This window comes from Clytia hemisphaerica, unplaced genomic scaffold (assembly GCF_902728285.1).
Source record: "Clytia hemisphaerica strain Z4C2 unplaced genomic scaffold, Clytia hemisphaerica genome assembly, whole genome shotgun sequence".
NCBI classification, from domain to species: Eukaryota; Metazoa; Cnidaria; class Hydrozoa; order Leptothecata; family Clytiidae; genus Clytia; species Clytia hemisphaerica.
This window is the reverse complement of record NW_027103836.1, coordinates 1,518,582-1,543,549: the sequence shown is the minus strand read 5'-3', so window position 1 is coordinate 1,543,549 and position 24,968 is coordinate 1,518,582. Positions and strand designations below refer to the sequence as shown.

General features: G+C 35.2%; 2 protein-coding genes and 1 long non-coding RNA gene across 3 annotated transcripts in view; all 3 read left to right on the top strand.

The window, feature by feature from the left end:
• Nucleotides 1-2,871: 2,871 nt before the first annotated feature.
• Nucleotides 2,872-4,843, top strand: LOC136807183 (uncharacterized). The gene is made up of 2 exons (XM_067063765.1): nucleotides 2,872-3,932; nucleotides 4,301-4,843. The coding sequence occupies exons 1-2, from the start codon at nucleotides 3,063-3,065 to the stop codon at nucleotides 4,754-4,756; spliced, it is 1,326 nt and encodes a 441-aa protein (XP_066919866.1). The 5' UTR covers nucleotides 2,872-3,062; the 3' UTR covers nucleotides 4,757-4,843.
• A 1,096-nt stretch (nucleotides 4,844-5,939) lies between these two features.
• LOC136807181 (uncharacterized) lies at nucleotides 5,940-7,840 on the top strand. The gene is made up of 3 exons (XR_010846652.1): nucleotides 5,940-6,002; nucleotides 6,475-6,555; nucleotides 7,791-7,840. It is a non-coding gene; the product is annotated as an uncharacterized lncRNA (long non-coding RNA).
• Nucleotides 7,841-8,182: 342 nt separating this feature from the next.
• Nucleotides 8,183-24,968, top strand: part of LOC136807180 (ATP-binding cassette sub-family A member 2-like) — a 49,372-nt gene continuing 32,586 nt past the window's right edge. The window contains exons 1-9 of the mRNA XM_067063764.1: nucleotides 8,183-8,409; nucleotides 8,662-8,755; nucleotides 9,484-9,595; nucleotides 9,941-10,080; nucleotides 10,344-10,465; nucleotides 10,732-11,097; nucleotides 11,317-11,418; nucleotides 11,522-11,584; nucleotides 11,860-12,091. Of these exons, the coding sequence (XP_066919865.1) occupies nucleotides 8,344-8,409; nucleotides 8,662-8,755; nucleotides 9,484-9,595; nucleotides 9,941-10,080; nucleotides 10,344-10,465; nucleotides 10,732-11,097; nucleotides 11,317-11,418; nucleotides 11,522-11,584; nucleotides 11,860-12,091 (1,297 nt within the window). The 5' untranslated portion in view covers nucleotides 8,183-8,343. The remainder of the gene's footprint in view (nucleotides 8,410-8,661; nucleotides 8,756-9,483; nucleotides 9,596-9,940; nucleotides 10,081-10,343; nucleotides 10,466-10,731; nucleotides 11,098-11,316; nucleotides 11,419-11,521; nucleotides 11,585-11,859; nucleotides 12,092-24,968) is intronic.

Genomic DNA, 24,968 nt, shown 5'->3' with positions numbered 1-24,968 from the left:
TCGAACCCGATAAATAAATTCATCGGTTTCTAGGTCATCATTTAGGTCTTTCGCCTGTTGTGATAGCTCTTTATACTTTTCACGTTGGGACCTACATAGATCTTCTGTGATACTTATGCCTTTATAAGTATCGTTACCTTTAAGTGATGGGAGATTTCCCATGATCTTAAGTTTATCATCTTCACTATCGAGGCAAATTAACAGTGGACGATTTGGTTTCTTACCTATTCTAAATATTTTTTTGATCTTAGAAGAAACATGTAAATCCTTAACTAATTGATCAGCCCATTCACAGTCCCTAGTATGATTATTTTTGTCACTATTATCGCATACCTGTTCTTCTTCTTTTATTCCGTGAACGATGATGTTCGTGGCTCTTCTCCTCTTCTCCATCTCAAGAGCGATCTCTTCGTCTCTGGCTTGTTTAATAGCAAGTTTGATTCCGCTCGTGTCACTCGTCGGTTGTTGAGGGAGACCAGATTTTGTGGCTTCTGAATACGTTTTGTGGCTTCTGAATACGATATTGATATTCCCTCTAAAAATAGAAAACTGCAAACTCCATGGTATGACATATTGACGACCCGGGTTCCGCTGGGGGAGAGCGGTTATTTTTGGGAATGGAAACTATTGGAAGCCATTAGAGTCTGTTAAGGAGCATATCTGTGCCAAATTTCATCGCTCTCCGTCGCAGTGTGCTCTCTCTAAAAATAGAAAACCGCAAACTTTATAGTATGCCTATAGCCAACCCGGGTTCTGCTGGGGAAGACCGGTCATTTTTGGGAATGGAAACTATTGGAAGCCAATAGAGTTTGTTGAGGAGAGTTTTTCTATTTTTAGAGGGAGCACACTGCGACGGAGAGCGATGAAATTTGGCACAGATACTCTCCTCAACAAACTCTATTGGCTTCCAATAGTTTCCATTCCCAAAAATAATCACAAGAACTTCAAAAATCAAATTGAGAATATCAAACCAACTTCAACTTAATGTAATTTTGGGTAAAGTTTGATTATTGTTCGATTTGGTTCGGTAATCGAACAGTTATCGTTCGATTAGTTCGATGAAATTTGATTGTTCGATTACATTGTATGGTGGGAAGTCGATCGGTGGCAATTCTGTGCACGGTGGGATTCTGTACGGTGGTGTTGTACAGTGTTTTCGATCTTACCTAAAATACCACCGTACACCCACCGGACGCCCACCGAACTCCACCGCGCAATGTACGGCGGTGTCCAGGGTCGTCACTCGCGTGTGTTCCATTACGGATTTTTTTCATATTTCGATTTAAAAGCCTACTCGGTGCGAAAGAGAAATTGTGTATTTTTTTAATACGCCATTCATTAATTCAAATCAAATGACTTTGGAGGTACGATGAAATGGTGGCTGGATTGCCGTTCCATGTTTTGTCAGTTAGTCCCCAGTTAGAGCAGTTGACGGTTCGATATTAACGTTCGGTTGACATCGTCTGGGATAACTGTGGATCTTCCCATGCAACGTCCTATAAAGTATCAGCTGGATTATTAGGGTCTCATTTTCCACGATACGGAGCAGATAATTTCTGGCCCGAATGGATGGCATGGAGCAATTTAATATGCAGAACTGAGTCATCAAGGTTGTTGCGTTCTCCCGCAAAGGACTATATGTGCACACTTAATGCTGGAGTTTTTAATTATTCAACAGGGTGTCAACCCTGACTAGAAGGACTAAGACTATGACTCCACAGGATAGCCTGATCGTATATCAACTTCTTAGCACTTAAGGTCTATAGAAATCTTGGAAAAGAAAGATAAATAATCGACACCCTGCTTTCGAGGTGGGATTAATAGAAAGGTTGGAAAATCTTTTTTCGATTACCGCTAAGTCGGGTAACTTGCATCAGTGGAGGGAAACTTGCATAGCCATCAAATGACTGACCAATCAAAGCAGCAATGTTTCAAAACAAATTAACTATGCAGCTCCGCTCGCAGCTCAAAGTTCACTTTCCTTTTTTTTGGTCCATTGTATTTTTTCTGATATCAAAGCAACGTTTAGGCATGCAATTTTAATTGCTAGACAACAATTCTTCTAGAGTATGAGCCAATACCAATATACTCTCTTGCTTTCCTTGTTTAACCATAAACCCTCTAATATGGAATGGTCTGAAATTAGATCGTATTTTTCAGATTTTTTGTTTGAAAAGGCTACCACCGTAGAAGCAGATTCTGTTCTTTTTGCTCAAAAAATGAATCATTAACTATAGGAATTATTATTTCTAAGCATATGTGGATAACCAAATAATCCAAAGATGCATGGCTTTTTTATCCATCTATAGATTAACCTCTCTCCATTCAACTGCTATTGCACTGCAATTTATTAGGTTCGTTTGATTGTTTAGTCACTGCTGCAGTACTTGATATACAATGATAAATATAAAATGCATGATAATTGTGTGATACAATGGGTACAAGTATTATTCTTTCCATCTTATTCTCTACTGGTAGCGTGTAAAAAAGTGTTAAAAATACAATTAACAATTAATTGCACTCCACTAAAGCAATCAAATAAGAGTAATTTTGGGCTGCTGGTGATAAGTATTCTAATTGTGCTTTCTGAATTTTTTAGGATGGTACAAAATACTTTCGAATATGTTGGCGAGACACATGGGAGCACCAAGACAACCTTGTTGGTTGTGAAACACTCTTGAATGAATTCATGAAAAGTAAAGATTCACAACCTGAACCAAAATCACCGAAAGTTATCAAGGTACCTTATTATTTCAATTTGATAATTTAGTTTCGCTTTAAGATAATAGTATAAAAAAGGAAAAAACTTTGAGATTTTCATACATAACTTTTTTGTTGTTGTAAACGTTTCTTTCATTGCTTCTTAGGACTCGGAAGATGTGCGACTCAACAATAATACAATTCAATGTGACTTAATTAACACAACAACTAGCAAACCTTCTAATATACAAAGCCAATCAAAACAAAGGAATGTCATACCGATTCAGCAGCATGACTCCACATATACTAGCATCACTGAACAAAAAAATCAAGGGTTAGAAACAGTCAAACAAGCAAAGCCAATGCAGGTTGAATTTGGACAACAGTTTATATCTAGTAGTGATAGCCCCAGTGAAGAACAATTGTTTCTAAATGAAGAAGAAATTTTTACAAGGGAAGTTGCTTGTCAATCTGAACCTGACGTTAGACATTTTTCCATTCAAACACATACAACCGTTGAAAAAGTAGTTGAATATGCTGAAATAGCAGTTCAAGTGGAACCCTCTGTATTTAGTATAAGTACACAATATTCTAGTCTTGGTACTTTAAGACCAAACTATACCCAGCAATGTATGAAAAGGACTAAAAAACGACCTGCTAAAGAAGAGATATATTCCACAACTGTTGCCAAAAAAATTAAAACTAATTCCGAAATATCAACAATATCAAAGATGTCTACTAAATTGGATATTGATTGTAGAATCTCTCCTGGTAAAGTAGACAATTTCGAAGAAAGTGTTGATACAGGCAACGTCTGTGTAGGCAAAGGGATTTCAGATGTGGATGAATCTGAAATGAACGATAATGTTATCACAGAACTAGTTTGTCCAACAAACAATGACCACAACACTGAAATCGAAAAAGTAGAAAACATTGTTTCAGGGGCCGAATCTTCGGCCTCTATGTACATACCACCTGGCTGTAATTACGTAGAATTAGATTATTCCAATATCCCTGCAGATATTTTACAGCAAATTTTACTAAAGACTAATCCCCCAGGAGGAAGCCAGCCACAAACGAACAATGCAATGGAGAATGTTGGAGAAGAATTGAAAGCAATGTACTTCATCGTAGATGGTGCACATGGAGAGGGCTCAAACTCAGGGCTGACGTCAGAAAACAAAACGACGCAACAGATGATTTTACAGGAGAATGTCATGCAGCAGAATAAGGTAAAATGTTGTTTCAAATAGCATGTAATGTCACAAGCAGTAGACATTCCTTATAGTTTGTAAGTCCGTTATTTAACTTCTTCGCGTTGAATTTTTCTAATTTATTGCACAAAGATGTGTAGCAATAGCGAGTTTATATATGGAACAACTTCTGTGACGTAGACGGTTTTATTGTTCATCTAGATTGTCTAGATCTTGAATGATTGAGAATGTCATTTAAACTGCAGGTTGTTTGAGTCACTCTGCCGTCCTGAAAAGGCTACATACACAAACTCCCTAATGAATCCTCCGATGGGACATTTCTATCATTTCAATAAGCAGAAAAAGGGAACTGAAGTAAGATTCGTTTTGTAAAATTTTCATTTTAGGTCAAATTTACGTTAAATGCTGATCAAAAAACTGTTTCCAATGTTCCTCAAGACTCCTCTACAATAAACAATCGCAAGAAGAAAGCCAAGACTGGATCCTTCAAAAAGCCTAACCAAAGAAACTTTTATTCAAGAAACTTATTTCCATCTGACAATGAAAGTGACACTGGTCTTGATGTTAACAGGACCTTAATGAAATCCATTTCATGTAAAAAGAAGGAAAATGTTTATCCAGCTATAAAGCAATCCACCGTTGGAGCTGCAGCCCCTTCTCCACAAAAGACTTTAAATGAATCGAACGTTTCTACCGTTTATGACCCGAACTCTCCCTCGCTACCAGAGGAAAAAGATGAGGTCATGTCTTCAACAAAGGAAAAAAATATGCCACCAATCAAATTTCAAGAATCTGAGCAAATTAATGAAGACTTTATTTCAAGATATTGGAAAAATAATTAATTAAAAAAACAAATTACACTTTTATTATGTACATAATTATTGTCATTTTCTTGGGCAATCTCTGCAACCAAATCTTAGTCAAGTTGACTCCTCTCCTTCATGTCATTTCGTCTTTTCGTTATTCTTTTACTTTCCCTTTAGATTTTATGTTTTAAACGAGGTAGCTAAATCTTATCGTTAATGCTTTTTTATAGTGATTCATTCGAACATACAGTTTTCAAACAACCATATAACTCTATGCAAATACATCTTTCCCGAAAAAAGTCCAATTATTGCAAGTTCACAAATGTTTGATCACTTTTTGTGATATATGGTAATTTTAGTGCCAACACTTAAGTGATTTTCATTGCAGCTCAAAATAAATTTACGAAGATCCAACGATCATCTTGCTTCTTGCTCTTGTATTTTCAGTGTAAAAAGTTAAAAAAAGAAACAAATTAAAACAAAACAAAGAATGAATGAAGACATATTCAATTTACAGAAATTATTCACAATGATTGGGGAAAGAGACTTTATTGACAGTATCAAAATTCATCATCAGCATCATTACTGGATTTCGTTTTATCCATTAAACAACCTAAACAAACTGATCGAAAGATTAAACAGAAGTTTTGGTAAAGAGGATGTTTGACTATTTTTCAAATCAATGGTCATGGCCACGAAGAAAAAAGACGACATCAAGTCTTAATGGTATATTTAAATTCACTTTAATAGGAGTTACTTACTTACTTAAAAACAAGTTAAGAACATTTTAAGGCTTTGGAAGCGCTAAAATATCCAATTTCTTTTAGCAAAGTGGACAAAAATGCTCAAAAAATGGTAAAAATAAGAACATGTTAAGAACATTTTTAGGGTTGAAACTAAAAAAGTTGAGAACATCTGAAGGCTTCGAAGATTTTGGATGTTCTTATAAAAAAACGTGTACACTAATTTTCATTGAAATATACGTTCAATTCTCATTTTCACAAAGTCTATTGTTTGTATAACTGTTTGAATGCATGGCTCTTATTGAAAAGTCTTATGTAAATGGAAGCATTGCTCTTCTTAAAGCAGATGCTTTCTATTCAAAGTCCTGACATTCAAGTTAGCTTGTTGCCAAGGAAACAACGTTGATTTATCTACTCGACTGAATCGAATTAAGCCTATTTATTGAACATATACATTTTTTCTTGCATCAGAATCCATCATCTTGCATGTACAGCCTTATGGCTTGCTTGGTATTTCTCTGCAACAGACTCAGTATAAGGTAGGGTGATAACTTCTTTTCTTAACTTTTGGCTCAAAAGAGCTATTATATATCTACGCAAGACTCGTCGATACAATATGGGGGAGTCTGCTTCAGTAATGTTCTTGTCTTTAATACTGTATTTCATTAAAAAAAAGAGAGGTGATGTTTAACTGAGCCTACAATGATCTAATTAATATAACGTGACTGATATTAGTTACACGGCCGAGTCGCAATACGGTTTTACTGATCCCTGTACATCCCCGTATCCCACCTCGAGACGACCGTGCAACGCATTTATCTCGTTGAAGTCCCTTTGCATGTTTTCCAAAACTCTCCAAGTAGATACTTACATCAAAGAGCTACAAAGTGACTGATATAATATTATTATCATAGGAACTTCTCTATCTTTAAAAACCCCTTCATATCTTTCTGACTGATTTCTTTAATATTCAAAACTAGTAACTATTTTCTCGTGTGCTGTTGCTTTCAGGGTGATTATCTATAGTGGTTAATACTGTCGTTGCTGATATTTTGTCATAAAGTTTGTTGTACAGCCACACAAGATAAGCAGGTTTGTTTTTAAATATCTCTCTTTAATTGCTCTTAGCTAATCATACCATAGGTACAAAGAACTTTATCATATTAAAATAAAAAAATAAAAATGTAAAATACACGCAATCTTTTCATAAAGAAGCTCCTCAAAAATTAAAAAGCATATGATGTTAGATTTTTTGCTGATAAACTTATGCACGGGAATTTGTAATATGAAGGATTGTTCATATAATTTGGTCGTTTTACCAAACTTTTATCGTTTGGTATTAGATATGAATGCTATACACGTTTTTTTTTTAAGAAACGCACTTTTAAGAAACATGAGGCTGAGCCCGTGCAAATTCGATAGTGCTTCATATAAGCACTTTAGAAGGTCCCAAACTCGTGGATGAACTTAAATGTGCTGTGCGTGTTATTGAATAGGTTTCGACCATTTCCGAAGATAAAAGACTACTCAGAATGCCTAAAAACTAAGAAACGTTTTATTTAAGAACCTTCCTATCAAGGCAAAGTTCCAGAAAAATACTTACATATAACTGTTAGAAACACTTGAGAAAGTCAGAAAATCAATATAGAAGATAGGAAAGTACCGTAGATTAGTCTATTAGACTATTGTATTATCGACATGCGTCATTTAAGCTTGACAAAGTTTAGAAACATGTAAGAAACATTTAAGGCTCAAAAGGCCGATTTCTTAAGAAACATTGAGGCTGCTTGGTAAAACTAGTTTCTTAAAAAAAAAACGTGTAGTGTACTGTTTTGACCTCATATGTAACTTCTTTTGGCTTTTGTGGCTGCGAAAGTTCTTTTTTCTTTCAAATTCATTATGAATTATGCACATGCTGATTGACCGAACTTTTGGAAAATCAATCAGTTATTCACTAAAATATTGTATATTGTATTCTTGAAATTTTTATCCTCAATATACCTCCATATATATTTTCTGACAACCATATGTTTTAAGAGTTTGAAAGAAAACAATCCGCTTTAGTTTGAAAATCATTCTTTCAAACCGAGAAATCTTAGACTTGCAGAAAAATGGATGCCAGACTTCTTGATTCTCCAAGCTGTTATGAAATATAGCTTTAATGATTTTTAACTAACCTTAATTTTCCCTGTGTATTTTTATGTGTTCGCTTGTTGTTGCAAGCAGTTTAAGATTTCTGAAAGTTTGTTAAATCATTAAAGTATGAGTTTACGTTTGCGCATTTCCTTGTCAGATCATGGAAGGTTTATTAATTTTTTTGGTTTTAGCAAATTGTTTAACGCCAGCAATCATCATGAATTCGATAAATAATCAGGTATGCCAATCCCACATACATGCAATAATATGTTTTAAAACTGCATCTGACATTCGACAAGTTTCTGCCTTTTTTCAAAATAAGTCGCATTGAATAAAAGCAAGCGTTAATTTTGTCTTCATCTTTTAATTAGAACGTGCGTGAAATCGTATAATCGAAAAACGAAAATTCAAACTAGGAAATGTTAAATTGAATATTACTATTATGAGAACATTACTTTAATTACTGCACTTCACAATTAATGACTGAGCGTTTTAATTAACCCTTTCGTCTAATCATGAAATCTTTTTGTCTAACTTTTTGGTTTTGTACGTTACGTTATAATGGTATTAAGGTATTTTGGATACTTTTATCAGTGATTTGTGAGTTGTTGAAGCATAATCTATTTTCTCGGTCCACAGACAAACAATTATTGAAAGACCGATGTTTGATGATTGAAGATCGAGGCAAGACATTCCACCCCGAACCACCCTTCTCCGCCCAAGCAGTTCTAGTGTTGTTGAACGATGGCTTTTGCAAATCAATTATACCTTCTTCTCTGGAAGAATTACACCCTGAAAAAGCGAAAACCTGTAAGTGTGAGATCATTTCTACGACAATTTTTTTATACGCTGCTTAACTATCAAGAGAATTAAAATTATTTTGTGTTATTCATTCCTTTGAAACATCAAAGGTTTATAAATGATAATATTTTGTTTTGAGTGGATTGAAAAAAAAAACTTTTGCCTTCACTGTGTGCTAGAATTAGGTCTTAAAAATTAACTCGGGTCCTACATTGTGAAAGAGTTTAATTCAAATTGACTTTTCATCCACTTTTTCTACAGTTGATTTTCATGGCTGAGTTGACGGTACCTTTGGTATTGTTCCTGATTCTGGTGATCATTCGACAACATCGTCCACCTGATGAAGCCAGCATCGGTAGGTGCTTTCACAAATTAATGCTGTTCTTAAAGGCTGGTCTCCACTTTCGCACGACATATGCGAAAACGTTTTTGTAAGGTCAATGGTCGGTTGAATAATGAAGCAATTCCATTGGTCGAAATTGACGTAACGGAAGATAAAAGTAGAACTTCCTTCAACTTTTTTTTTGTTCGTGCGAAACTTTTTTATGACGTAATCTTGTCTTCAGGCAAAAAAGGTTAAGAAAAAACTGTCGCCCATTTCGCGTGAAAGTGGAGACCGGCCTTAAGATATTGTTTAAATTTTGAGAGGGTTATATTCTTCTATACAACAGAAATCATAATTTAAAGCTTTTACTCACTGGAAAGGCTAACTGCGCACAAATTTTCCGTGGAAAAATTTCCAGTTTTGAAGTCGACTTCCACCATGTTGTTTTTATTTTACCTCCTATTTTCGAACGTTTGAATTTCAAAACATTCGAATCCCGCAGATGGTAAAGCAGAATAGAAGGAAATGGCAGACTTGCCAGCTCAAAAGCTGGAAACATTTCTGTTATTATAGGAAGTCCAATGCAGTTGTTAGAAATCAGTGTTCTATACCTTTTTGGGGATGTCTTTGGGGATAGTATTTGTACACCTTCAATCTTTTATTCCCTTTGTGTACTAAAGAACTATGAAATTATCCGAGAAATTATCTATAGGTTTTCCATGAGACCTCTTGTTAAAATCAATGTCTTTTTTTTTCAGCTTCCTGGGCACCCCTTGCTATGCCATCCGCTGGTATTGTCCCTCTTCTTCAATCCTTTTGCCCACATAGAGGGTATAAGAAGAATGGCTACTTGGCTTTTCCCGGATCAAAGTTCGTAATTTTTTTCTTGGAAGATTCTTGGAATCTTTGAAGTTAGCATATATAAAGATTCTGCTAAATTTTTAGGTATTTTATGTCCCGATTCTTTGTAAATTAGTCGACACCAACATTTATTTGATATGCATTATGTCACCTTGATAGCTTTATGCACCTGTTGAAATGCGCTTCACTCGTTAGATATCACTATGTTAGATATTTGGATATGTTAGCGCAGGCTTTTGTTCATCAGTCCCTTGTTAGTCCCCCCACTATCATCCGAATGACTGTTAATGACTTTTAAGTGAAAAAATTTTCTCCAGAAATGTTTGAAACTCAACTATGAAACTTTATCTGCAGGATTGAACTGGTTATCAAAGATGTAGCTGACTTAGCAAATACACCTTTATTTGACGCCATTCAAGGTTTAAAGAAATTCGAAGAGGATTTTGAAGATTTTCAAAAGAACCCTTCATTTTCCAATATTCGGAATATTAAAGGTTTGTACCCTATATATATGATCTTCCAGTAGTAAAATAGATGAAGAGTATACAAGCGGTCCGTCATTATCTAACCTACTATTTTGTATGTCATAACAAGGGCCAACTCTTTTTCCCAATTTCGGCAAGTAAATGCGTTCCACTAGCAATTCTTTTTCCTTGGTTAATGAGTGAATTCTTTTTGAACGGATTTTCGAACTTTCCATATTCCGAACAGAGTCATGTTCCCTATGGTAAACTCTATCTTCTTTCTTCCTTTTCAGATATCAAGTTTTCTGATTTATTGAAAAAAGATTCAGATTTTGTTGAGTACCTCGAAAGAAATCTTTCTATGTCTTCACAAATGGCTGAAGGATTTATGAATGCTACCTTCAATGGCTCTGAGGTAAGAATTAAGTCTAGTCTTTTGAATATTATTTCGACCGTTAGATGGAAGTACAGAGGACTCTCCATAACCTTCAATACTCTCTAAAAAACTCAAAACGAAAAATTCAAAACTCTCTATTAGTCGAACAAATTTTCGTATCCTCTAAGTGTTCACACAGCAGAAGAATTGGCTTTGGCAATTTGTTTTGCTTTCCTAATGATTTTTTATTCATTTTGAACAAAATATTTTCTGATCTTTCACCAGATTTATGTCTTTTTGTTTAGATTTCATCAATATTACTGGAGAGAAAGGACGGCTTTGTAAAACAATATCTTCAACAAATCGTATCTAAAAAAGCTCCAACTTTCTCCAACCTCAGACGTCTTCAACAAAGCACTATTCTACAGACCATGTTCGATCCGACTTCGTTACTTTTTGGCCCGACATGGCTCGGCGCCTTAGCGTCAGTTGCCAATGTCCCTGGTCTTTCAATTGGTAAACCAAACTTGAATTCATTGGAGGAAGTCTTCAAAGACATTTTTTTAAACCAATCAGAAATCAGATATTTATCATGTGATCAAGAGGTCTTCAATCAACTGATCACTTTGTCCACTGAATATAAAAACCGCCATGAAACACACGTGGAAAAGGTAAAAGCCTCAAAAAGATTCTATTTTTATATTTACTGGGATTGACATGCTAGATAATGGAAACTTTTTTCAATTCCATACACGGTTAGACAATTTTCCCTGAGCAGATGATTCCATCACTTTCCTGTTAATGACCTAACTAACAAACATCCGAAATCTACAGTCATTTCTTCAATCTTTTTATAAAAATTGAATTTTATTTTGTATTCGTGTTTTTAGGACCAACTGCAAGAATTTCTTTGTAATTTGACGAATGCTCAAGATGCAAGTTTGGCTGGCGAACTTCAACGAGCCATCAATTGGACTGCTGTTCTTACACAGGTAATGTGTTTACTTTTACCCTAGTTTCGAACACGTCAAAGCCATAGAAAAATACGCCTACTAAATAACTGTTTTGAAATTTGTTCGATTTTCTTCTTTCTAGTTTCACACAGATGGTCCTTCGATTGAGATGTACGAAAAGAAAGCAAAAGTTATCCGAGACGATGTGAGTCGAATTTAGGTTCAGAATTTTTTAAAGCAATAAATATTACAAATTAGTTTCATTATATCCTTATAATATTATTACTCAATTTAGAAGTAGAAGAGATTCTCAGACCTTTGAATTCTTTATTGAAGCCTCTGCAACAAACCCCCTAAACTGGTCAAATTCAACTTTCCTAATCTCTTTCAAAATGACGAAATTTCGTAATCTATAACAAAAATATGTCACATTTTAGAAATTTTGGCCTTAAATAATTTTCTTAAATATTGATCCTCTAGATGATGAAATTCCTTGAACTTGAAGATGCATTTGGCAAACTGATCAAACTTTCGAAAGATTTGAATGTGAATGTGACGGAGATATCTAATGCATTGAATAATTCACAATCTGAAGAATTCACACAGAACGCTATAAAGCTATGGAAAATACTTTCACCTATTCTTTGTGGCGAGAAGAACAGTGCTTGGGAGGGACGCTCCATTGAACAAAGCATGATGGACTTCATGGCTGGTAAAAATGATTCTATGCCTGAATTTACCCGGGTTAACCAAACTGTGTCCAGTATCCTTTGACTGAAATCATGCTCATACGTTGTTTGGTTCGTGCTGTTTGGTTCGTGCTGTAACGTTCAGAAACACAAATAAAGGCCTCATTGACTAGAAATGACGCTAGTCCCAAAAAAAATCAACCAACGATATCAACAGCTTTTTTCGATTCAGTCGTACCCAGGGCAACTTGCCCCACTTCTACTGGTTTTACTTATGGATTTTCATTTTAACAAAATCTAAGGGTTTGTGTAGGAGAGAACAATTCCTTGCAAACTTCTACCAAGACATTTTTGTTGTTCAAATTTAAATCGGGAGCTTTCGAACCTTTTTTACCTTCTATATTGGGCTTTTCCAGAAAAATATTTTACCCCCACTCTCACTACCTTCCTCACCACCAGGTTTAAAAGGGAGCTTTCGAACCTTTTTTTACCTTCTATATTCTGTTCAATAACTCTCACTACCTTCCTCACTACCAGGTTTAAAAGGAGCTTTCGAACCTTTTTTTACCTTCTATATTCTGTTCAATAACTCTCGCTACCTTCCTCACTACCAGGTTTAAAAGGAGATTACGAACCTTTTTTTACCTTCTATATTCTGTTCAATAACTCTCGCTACCTTCCTCACTACCAGGTTTAAAAGGAGGTTTCGAACCTTTTTTTACCTTCTATATTCTGTTCAATAACTCTCACTACCTTCCTCACTACCAGGTTTAAAGGGAGCTTTCGAACCTTTTTTACCTTCTCTATTCTGTTCAATAACTCTCACTACCTTCCTCACTACCAGGTTTAAAAGGAGGTTTCGAACCTTTTTTTACCTTCTATATTCTGTTCAATAACTCTCACTACCTTCCTCACTACCAGGTTTAAAAGGAGGTTTCGAACCTTTTTTACCTTCTATATTCTGTTCAATAACTCTCACTACCTTCCTCACTACCAGGTTTAAAAGGAGGTTTCGAACCTTTTTTACCTTCTATATTCTCTTCAATAACTCTCACTACCTTCCTCACTACCAGGTTTAAAAGGAGGTTTCGAACCTTTTTTTACCTTCTATATTCTGTTCAATAACTCTCACTACCTTCCTCACTACCAGGTTTAAAAGGAGCTTTCGAACCTTTTTTACCTTCTCTATTCTGTTCAATAACTCTCACTACCTTCCTCACTACCAGGTTTAAAAGGAGCTTTCGAACCTTTTTTACCTTCTATATTCGTTCAATAACTCTCACTACCTTCCTCACTACCAGGTTTAAAAGGAGCTTTCGAACCTTTTTTTACCTTCTATATTCTATTCAATAACTCTCACTACCTTCCTCACTACCAGGTTTAAAAGGAGCGTTTCGAACCTTTTTTTACCTTCTATATTCGGTTCAATAACTCTCACTACCTTCCTCACACCAGGTTTAAAGGAGCTTTCGAACCTTTTTTTACCTTCTATATTCTGTTCAATAACTCTCACTACCTTCCTCACTACCAGGTTTAAAAGGAGCTTTCGAACCTTTTTTTACCTTCTATATTCTATTCAATAACTCTCACTACCTTCCTCACTACCAGGTTTAAAAGGAGCTTTCGAACCTTTTTTTACCTTCTATATTCTGTTCAATAACTCTCACTACCTTCCTCACTACCAGGTTTAAAAGGAGGTTTCGAACCTTTTTTTACCTTCTATATTCTGTTCAATAACTCACTACCTTCCTCACTACCAGGTTAAAAGGAGCTTCGAACCTTTTTTTACCTTCTATATTCTGTTCAATAACTCTCACTACCTCCCTAATTACCAGGTTTAAAAGGAGCTTTCGAACCTTTTTTTACCTTCTATATTCTGTTCAATAATCTCACTACCCCCTAATTACCAGGTTTTAAAGGAGCTTTTCGAACCTTTTTTTACCTTCTATATTCTGTTCAATAACTCTCACTACCTTCCTCACTACCAGGTTTAAAAGGAGGTTTCGAACCTTTTTTTACCTTCTTTATTCTGTTCAATAACTCTCACTACCTTCCTCACTACCAGGTTTAAAAGGAGCTTTCGAACCTTTTTTTACCTTCTATATTCTGTTCAATACACTGCGTAAAACACATCAGATTACTGAGTTGAACTGTACAGTGGAAACTTAGTTATCCTTAGATGTCCCGCCTAATTCTTGTCAACTGTTGACAATGCGCGGTCAACCGTGGTCAACTGGTTGTCCGACTGTGGCAACTTTGCATTCCTTATTGACATTTTTCGTTACACGGAAAACAGTTATCCTGTCAAGGTCAACTAAGTTTTACATGTACGGAATAACTAGGTTTTCCTTCGATTACTCGGGCAACAGTTATCCTGTCAAAGTCAACTAAGTTTTACATGTACGGAATAACTAGGTTGTCCTTCGATTACCCGGGCAACAGTTATCGTTACACGGAAAACAGTTACCCTGTCAAAGTCTCAACTAAGTTTTATATGGTACTTAACCCTTTCCGGACGCATGATTTCACGGCTATATGACGCAAACAAAAATTTGATTTTTGACTGGCTTCACTAAAATTGCAATAGAAAGTGATTGATAAAAGATATCACGATAAGTAATACCTCGTTTTTTTCACATGTAATAGGGGTTTTGAAATACCAAAAAAAAAATTTTAAATATGGCTGACACCTGGTCACGTGACCGAAAAATCGGCAGATTTTTTTTCGGAAAGGCAAAATTTTTGACTTTGAATAAAGAAATGGAGTTATATGCATTTGTTTTACGCCTTGAACTTTAAATATGATTTAGAGAATTCAATTACTGGCCGGGTAAAAAAAATTTCATGTCAAAAGCTTTCCAAGAATCTGAGTAAAGTGATTTTTTGTCCAAATTTTTGAGCAATTTTTCCCTTACAGATTTAGCCTGAGTAAATTTACAACAAACATTGAAAATTTATAATTCTAGTTGTAAACAAGATATCGAAAAGCGGTTTTTTGCAGGTTACGGGAAATTTATCTCAAAATCATTATTCAAAACCATGTTATTGTATTTTGGCGCGAAAACTGTTAAAATCTTTTACAAAGCTATGGGCCACCTGGTGGCCCGTGCGTCATATAGGAACACGATTCATGGGCCACCCAGTGGCCCGTGCGTCCGGAAAGGGTTAACAACTAGGTTGTCCTTCGATTGTGGAAAACTCACTGACCTGTGTTACCCAATAATAATGCACCAGGTAAAGATTGAGAATCTAAAAATGTTTGTCCTACAACAAAACAAAGGCGCACAAATGACTCTAAAGATTTGGTGGAGCAGAAGAAAAACAAGTTGAACATGATTTGACTTACCTGAAACTTTCTGAAAGCTTGCTTAGGGAACCATGCAAAGAAAAAGTCTAATTGCTATACTAATGTCTAAACGTTTTTTGTTTGACATTGTCAAAGAAAGATGCTTGTCCTATTTTATGAGAGGGACCCAGTCTCCCAGGCCGAAAAGTATATTTTTTTATTAAAATGAAAAACATCCTATTGATATTCAATCTCCAAGAAAGATAAAAAATATCCAATTTCATCCGAAACCCATCGAACTTTAGTAGTGATAAATCTTTGCCGTATCGAATAAGATCACGTCATATAAACGACTCCAGTCTAATCGAACTTCGGCTGTCAAGACAAATATTTGATTGATTTTAACAAAATGTGCTTATAAAAACATATTTTTAAAGATGAAATTTTCAACTTAGACAATAATTTGTTTGTTTTTAAAACAAGTACTTAATAAAAACATCTAAAATTATAAACTTTAATTTGAAGAGAAATACCCCCTAAATAATCACCAATTTATCAAAGATATCAAATTTCCGTCGAATACTATCAAATTTGGACTCTCTAGACAATAATTTCTTTCGACAGCATGTTCTTATAAAAAGTTGAATTTATGTGTGTCTGCTGGAAAATATCGTAATGATATTGAAAAAAGGTAATTTCCCGGTAAGGGAATTCCCCTAAAAGTTAAAAAACATCATTTTAAGCCGAATAGAATTTTTCTAGGAAAAACCTTTCCGGCCATATTTTAGAAGACCTTATCCTCTAACGTTAAGCAAAAAATCAGGAAAATGAAGCAATTTTGCATAAAGCCCTATTTTTAGGCCATTTTTGACCAAAATATGATAATTTTTTTCTTCAAAATCGGTCACATTTGGACATTAACATTTTGTGTCTTTGTGCCAAAAATGAAAAGAATCTAAAAGTCATTAAATACATTCTATAGTCAATATAACAAGTACGATTTCCATTTTCAGTTGATATCTTTAGGATATTTCGATAATAAATTTTTTGCAGGACTTATTTTTGCGAGGACGGAAATTGTAAATTTTCGGGAGGATTAAATTTCGCGAGTTTCGCGAGAAGTGGGCATTTTTAGAAAATTTAAAACCTGAAGACTAAAAATCGAACAGTAGACCAATAAAAAACTTCGAAACAGTTGAGATTTTGTTAAAAAATAGAAACTTTAGAGCTCTATCTTTTCAAACACAAATAATGAAGAATAAAGTGTATTTAGATATGTTTTGTTTCTAAAGATGTCGTAGGCGAGGGCAAATACTCAGTGAGAATAACGAAGCAAAAACCTAACTTTCGCGAATTTCGCGAATCCAAAGGTTTTTAAAATTTTCGGGACGAGATGGAGTTTTTACAAGCTCTTATTTGATTTGGTTGATCGTTAACCAGTAATAAAACAATTTTGTTACTTTTTCTAAAGAACGCGTCATTTTTATCACTTCAAATAACCAATTATCAAAGTATTTTATAAAAACTCCATCTCATCTGAAATTTTCGCGAGGATTTATTTTCGCGAATTTTCGGGAAAGCTCGCGAAGTTAATCCCCTTAAGGTACTCAGGCACGCGCTCATGGGGATATTATTATATAATTGATGAAAAATTCTATACACTTTTAATGAGTGCGTTGAAAGATAACACCGTTTTTAATAAAAACGAAAAATAAGCACAAAATCCCTTATTTCTTAGCGTCACTTCTCGTGGAATCCTCCATAAATTTTAGATATTTTTAGATATTAATGAATGGTATCCTTTTACCTATCATCTGTCCAAATTTTAAAACGGCCGCTGCTTTAGACATAAAAACTTTTGTGAGTTTCAACTCGCAAAACACATCACACTTTAGTTTTTATAACTAATTTTTGACTGATTTTGCTATCACGGATTTGATTTCAAAGAATGCCGATTTGAATAATATTTATATAGAATTTAACGATCATTTAGGCAGTTACGGAAAAGTTGATTCTCCATTTAGCCTTAGAGCCTTAAAATGCTCTTAACGATTCGTATACTTTCTCTTTTTTCGGCGATATTTCAAAGGCGGAAAAATTTGTTCGGCGGTTTCATCAAAAAAATTACAATTAACTGTTTGAACTACACAACAACATTCCCTTTGGGACCCTGTGTTAATACATTTATAATTGTGGAGAAATTATGATATATTCAATTGCATTCCAATTAAATCTCTTACAGAAAAACTTTAATAAAGAGATTTTAATTGGCACAAATTAAAGGGGGAAAGAACTTGACTTGACTTGATTTGTCACGAAATCTTGTAACATTTTCGCTTTCACGCGAACTTTACAGTAAGCCAAAGTGTGAAACAAAGGTAAGAAGTAAAGACTTGGCGATGAATATGCGTCAATAATGCTAAAGAGCAGGGCCTGCGCCACCGGGGGGGCCGGGGGGGCCATGCCCCCCCCACTTTTTTGCAAAGCAAAATAAAAAATTTCTCTTCACCTAATTATTTTTTTCTTTTCTGTGCGAGTGCCAATAAAAACGTTAGAACCTTTCTAAAAGAGGACGGATGGACACTTAAATAAGTCTAATTATACTCTTTTGTTTTAAACAAACAAACTTAACAGTTTTCTTTCAGAAAATCAGAACAAAAAGGAAGCTGTTTTAGCCAAATAAGATAGGTCAAAATCGAAACTTTTCCCGCCCGTCGGCGCAAACCATGGTTGCGCCTCCTTAGTCACTATATTTTGGTTGGCCCCCTCACTTTCACAATCGTGGCGCGGGCCCTGAAGAGGCCCTGCAATGATCATGTAAGTACACTTCTTTAGTTATTTTTGGAATAACCTGTCTAAAACACATAATTTCTTTCTTTCTTCAAGTTATTTTCAATTTTAAATAAAGAAAAAGGGCAATCAATCTGTTTGATAATCTTGTTTAAGAAGTAGAGTATAATTTTATCATTTTCTCTCGACAGAAAATCGAAAAACGTATCGCGAGCCCAGCGGAGAGAACCGAAACATCAATTCTCTGCAATGTCAAAGACGTGTGGAGAAAACTTATCACAGAATGAACATCGTCTCATCAGAAGACAAAGAAATAAATGGTAATAAGAAAAGGAAGTAAATATAATAACAAATTTGTTTCATCAAAGCTAGCTAAAAGTCCTACCGGGTCTATGAGAAAGGGGTGTCAAAACTTCTAGTTCTTCTTCTTTGCGAGTGTTTATAGGTTTATATAAAATATGCTGTGTTCAGGAGCTATAAAATTCTTCATTTTTGATTATTTTCTGGACGGTACATGATCAAATATTTTTGATTTTATAGGATTACTAAATAAAATTGACATAGAATAGCATAATATTAACACAAATTAGCATAAAATATCATAAAAGAACTTGGAAATTTTGGCTGAGAGGCCTGCATGAACATTTCTTATTCCTTTTTCTTAAAATGGTTGGGATTTGTAATTGTAATGAAGTTTTTCCTCTCAGAGCACTAATTCAATTCAATTTTAATAATTCAAGTGACTCTTTAATAATAACCTATTTTTTTTAGCTACTCTACAAACGGAAAGTGGCAGCAACTGCCATTGCAGAAAATCTAACGGAGGAGGAGAGGAATATAATCAACAAACTGTTGCCAGAATGCATGACCGATGAGGAGAAAGAAGATGCGGGTGAAGGTGAAGAAGAAGTATATAAGACTCGACCTGTGCCGTGGCTGACAGATGAAGTAGTTGCTGTGAAAAGAAAATTGGACGAGTCTTGTAATCAAAAAAAGAACTCATTGAAGCGCGCAAGAATTCCGGGGCCGCCAACCGAAAGACGGCCGTCGCACAAAGTGCCGCGAGAATTTTTAATCGACTAATTTTTCCTTTTTATTTATTATTTTGATATTTATTTTTCTACTAATATTTGTAAAAATATCTAACCTACAATCTGTATAATACTTTCTAAAGTAATTCAAGAAATGAACTATTACTAAAATTGAAAAACTGACTAAATTTTATCTCAGTGTCCTACTCAAATGATTATCAAAGTAAAGTTGCATTCAACGAGAAAAATCCAGAATAGCATCCCAATTATCCTATGTTCGATTGATTAGCATGAACTGGCACACTAGGTAGTACATCTGAAATGCTTTATTCTTGTAAAAAAAATTCCGTAGACTCGACCAATCCATTTCCTCGTTGTATCTGGTTGTCCTGTCCACATAAAACACGGTTGAGCATAGTTAACCTGAGTTATCCTGTTTGATCACTCGACACGAGAGAAAGTTGTATATAGTTGACCTAATCTGTTTTCTTGTTATGGCATGGTTGTCTCGCTTGGATTCCTAAGTTATCCGTGGTAGGATAACTGTTTTCTATAGTTATAACATGGTTGTCCCGCTTGGATTCTTGAGTTGTACGGATGGGATTCCTAAGTTATCCATGGTTGGATAACTATGGTACAACAAGAGTCCGATTTACGAGGTTGAACCGCTTGTGTTCAACTTGGTTGCGCGCCCTGTATTACCGTGTAATTCCTAGAGTATCCTTAAGATAACAGGGCGTATTCCAATGACTTTTACGCAGTGATAACTCTCACTACCTTCCTCACTACCAGGTTTAAAAGGAGGTTTCGAACCTTTTTTTACCTTTTATATTCTGTTCAATAACTCTCACTACCTTCCTCACTACCAGGTTTAAAAGGAGCTTTCGAACCTTTTTTACCTTCTCTATTCTGTTCAATAACTCTCACTACCTTCCTCACTACCAGGTTTAAAAGGAGCTTTCGAACCTTTTTTTACCTTCTATATTCTGTTCAATAACTCTCACTACCTTCCTCACTACCAGGTTTAAAAGGAGCTTTCGAACCTTTTTTTACCTTCTATATTCTGTTCAATAACTCTCACTACCTTCCTCACTACCAGGTTTAAAAGGAGCTTTCGAACCTTTTTTACCTTCTATATTCTGTTCAATAACTCTCACTACCTTCCTCACTACCAGGTTTAAAGGGAGCTTTCGAACCTTTTTTTACCTTCTATATTCTGTTCAATAACTCTCACTACCTTCCTCACTACCAGGTTTAAAAGGAGGTTTCGAACCTTTTTTACCTTCTATATTCTCTTCAATAACTCTCACTACCTTCCTCACTACCAGGTTTAAAAGGAGCTTTCGAACCTTTTTTACCTTCTATATTCTCTTCAATAACTCTCACTACCTTCCTCACTACCAGGTTTAAAGGGAGCTTTCGAACCTTTTTTTACCTTCTATATTCTCTTCAATAACTCTCACTACCTTCCTCACTACCAGGTTTAAAAGGAGCTTTCGAACCTTTTTTTACCTTCTATATTCTCTTCAATAACTCTCACTACCTTCCTCACTACCAGGTTTAAAAGGAGCTTTCGAACCTTATTTTACCTTCTATATTCTGTTCAATAACTCTCACTACCTTCCTCACTACCAGGTTTGAAAGGAGCTTTCGAACCTTTTTTACCTTCTATATTCTGTTCAATAACTCTCACTACCTTCCTCACTACCAGGTTTAAAAGGAGGTTTCGAACCTTTTTTTACCTTCTATATTCTGTTCAATAACTCTCACTACCTTCCTCACTACCAGGTTTAAAAGGAGCTTTCGAACCTTTTTTTACCTTCTATATTCTGTTCAATAACTCTCACTACCTTCCTCACTACCAGGTTTAAAAGGAGCTTTCGAACCTTTTTTTACCTTCTATATTCTGTTCAATAACTCTCACTACCTTCCTCACTACCAGGTTTAAAAGGAGCTTTCGAACCTTTTTTTACCTTCTATATTCTGTTCAATAACTCTCACTACCTTCCTCACTACCAGGTTTAAAAGGAGATTACGAACCTTTTTTTACCTTCTATATTCTGTTCAATAACTTTCACTACCTCCCTAATTACCAGGTTTAAAAGGAGGTTTCGAACCTTTTTTTACCTTCTATATTCTGTTCAATAACTTTCACTACCTCCCTAACTACCAGGTTTAAAAGGAGCTTTCGAACCTTTTTTTACCTTCTATATTCTGTTCAATAACTCTCACTACCTTCCTCACTACCAGGTTTAAAGGGAGCTTTCGAACCTTTTGTTACCTTCTATATTCTGTTCAATAACTCTCACTACCTTCCTCACTACCAGGTTTAAAAGGAGGTTTCGAACCTTTTTTACCTTCTATATTCTGTTCATTAACTCTCACTACCTTCCTCACTACCAGGTTTAAAAGGAGCTTTCGAACCTTTTTTTACCTTCTATATTCTGTTCAATAACTCTCACTACCTCCCTAATTACCAGGTTTAAAAGGAGCTTTCGAACCTTTTTTTACCTTCTATATTCTGTTCAATAATTTTCACTACCTCCCTAACTACCAGGTTTAAAAGGAGGTTTCGAACCTTTTTTTACCTTCTATATTCTATTCAATAATTTTCACTACCTCCCTAACTACCAGGTTTAAAAGGAGGTTTCGAACCTTTTTTTACCTTCTATATTCTGTTCAATAACTCTCACTACCTTCCTCACTACCAGGTTTAAAGGGAGCTTTCGAACCTTTTTTTACCTTCTATATTCTGTTCAATAACTCTCACTACCTTCCTCACTACCAGGTTTAAAAGGAGCTTTCGAACCTTTTTTTACCTTCTATATTCTGTTCAATAACTTTCACTACCACCCTAACTACCAGGTTTAAAAGGAGCTTTCGAACCTTTTTTTACCTTCTATATTCTATTCAATAACTCTCACTACCTTCCTCACCACCAGGTTTAAAAGGAGGTTTCGAACCTTTTTTTACCTTCTATATTCTGTTCAATAACTTTCACTACCTCCCTAACTACCAGGTTTAAAAGGAGCTTTCGAACCTTTTTTTACCTTCTATATTCTGTTCAATAACTCTCACTACCTTCCTCACTACCAGGTTTAAAGGAAGATTTCGAACCTTTTTTTACCTTCTATATTCTGTTCAATAACTCTCACTACCTTCCTCACTACCAGGTTTAAAAGGAGGTTTCGAACCTTTTTTACCTTCTATATTCTGTTCAATAACTCTCACTACCTTCCTCACTACCAGGTTTAAAAGGAGCTTTCGAACCTTTTTTTACCTTCTATATTCTGTTCAATAACTCTCACTACCTTCCTCACTACCAGGTTTAAAAGGAGGTTTCGAACCTTTTTTTACCTTCTATATTCTGTTCAATAACTCTCACTACCTTCCTCACTACCAGGTTTAAAAGGAGCTTTCGAACCTTTTTTTACCTTCTATATTCTGTTCAATAACTCTCACTACCTTCCTCACTACCAGGTTTAAAAGGAGCTTTCGAACCTTTTTTACCTTCTATATTCTGTTCAATAACTCTCACTACCTTCCTCACTACCAGGTTTAAAAGGAGCTTTCGAACCTTTTTTTACCTTCTATATTCTGTTCAATAACTCTCACTACCTTCCTCACTACCAGGTTTAAAAGGAGATTACGAACCTTTTTTTACCTTCTATATTCTGTTCAATAACTTTCACTACCTCCCTAACTACCAGGTTTAAAAGGAGCTTTCGAACCTTTTTTTACCTTCTATATTCTGTTCAATAACTCTCACTACCTTCCTCACTACCAGGTTTAAAGGAAGCTTTCGAACCTTTTTTTACCTTCTATATTCTGTTCAATAACTCTCACTACCTCCCTAATTACCAGGTTTAAAAGGAGCTTTCGAACCTTTTTTTACCTTCTATATTCTGTTCAATAACTCTCACTACCTTCCTCACTACCAGGTTTAAAAGGAGGTTTCGAACCTTTTTTTACCTTCTATATTCTGTTCAATAACTTTCACTACCTCCCTAACTACCAGGTTTAAAAGGAGCTTTCGAACCTTTTTTTACCTTCTATATTCTGTTCAATAACTCTCACTACCTTCCTCACTACCAGGTTTAAAGGGAGCTTTCGAACCTTTTTTTACCTTCTATATTCTGTTCAATAACTCTCACTACCTTCCTCACTACCAGGTTTAAAAGGAGCTTTCGAACCTTTTTTTACCTCCTATATTCTGTTCAATAACTTTCACTACCACCCTAACTACCAGGTTTAAAAGGAGCTTTCGAACCTTTTTTTACCTTCTATATTCTATTCAATAACTCTCACTACCTTCCTCACCACCAGGTTTAAAAGGAGGTTTCGAACCTTTTTTTACCTTCTATATTCTGTTCAATAACTTTCACTACCTCCCTAACTACCAGGTTTAAAAGGAGCTTTCGAACCTTTTTTTACCTTCTATATTCTGTTCAATAACTCTCACTACCTTCCTCACTACCAGGTTTAAGGGAGCTTTCGAACCTTTTTTTACCTTCTATATTCTGTTCAATAACTCTCACTACCTTCCTCACTACCAGGTTTAAAAGGAGGTTTCGAACCTTTTTTACCTTCTATATTCTGTTCAATAACTCTCACTACCTTCCTCACTACCAGGTTTAAAAGGAGCTTTCGAACCTTTTTTTACCTTCTATATTCTGTTCAATAACTCTCACTACCTTCCTCACTACCAGGTTTAAAAGGAGCTTTCGAACCTTTTTTTACCTTCTATATTCTGTTCAATAACTCTCACTACCTTCCTCACTACCAGGTTTAAAAGGAGCTTTCGAACCTTTTTTTACCTTCTATATTCTGTTCAATAACTCTCACTACCTTCCTCACTACCAGGTTTAAAAGGAGCTTTCGAACCTTTTTTACCTTCTATATTCTGTTCAATAACTCTCACTACCTTCCTCACTACCAGGTTTAAAAGGAGCTTTCGAACCTTTTTTTACCTTCTATATTCTGTTCAATAACTCTCACTACCTTCCTCACTACCAGGTTTAAAAGGAGGTTTCGAACCTTTTTTTACCTTCTATATTCTGTTCAATAACTTTCACTACCTCCCTAACTACCAGGTTTAAAAGGAGCTTTCGAACCTTTTTTTACCTTCTATATTCTGTTCAATAACTCTCACTACCTTCCTCACTACCAGGTTTAAAAGGAGCTTTCGAACCTTTTTTTACCTTCTATATTCTGTTCAATAACTCTCACTACCTTCCTCACTACCAGGTTTAAAAGGAGGTTTCGAACCTTTTTTTACCTTCTATATTCTGTTCAATAACTCTCACTACCTTCCTCACTACCAGGTTTAAAAGGAGCTTTCGAACCTTTTTTTACCTTCTATATTCTGTTCAATAACTCTCACTACCTCCCTAATACCAGGTTTAAAAGGAGCTTTCGAACCTTTTTTTACCTTCTATATTCTGTTCAATAACTCTCACTACCTTCCTCACTACCAGGTTTAAAAGGAGCTTTCGAACCTTTTTTTACCTTCTATATTCTGTTCAATAACTCTCACTACCTTCCTCACTACCAGGTTTAAAAGGAGCTTTCGAACCTTTTTTTACCTTCTATATTCTGTTCAATAACTCTCACTACCTTCCTCACTACCAGGTTTGAAAGGAGCTTTCGAACCTTTTTTTACCTTCTATATTCTGTTCAATAACTCTCACTACCTCCCTAATTACCAGGTTTAAAAGGAGCTTTCGAACCTTTTTTTACCTTCTATATTCTGTTCAATAACTCTCACTACCTTCCTCACTACCAGGTTTAAAA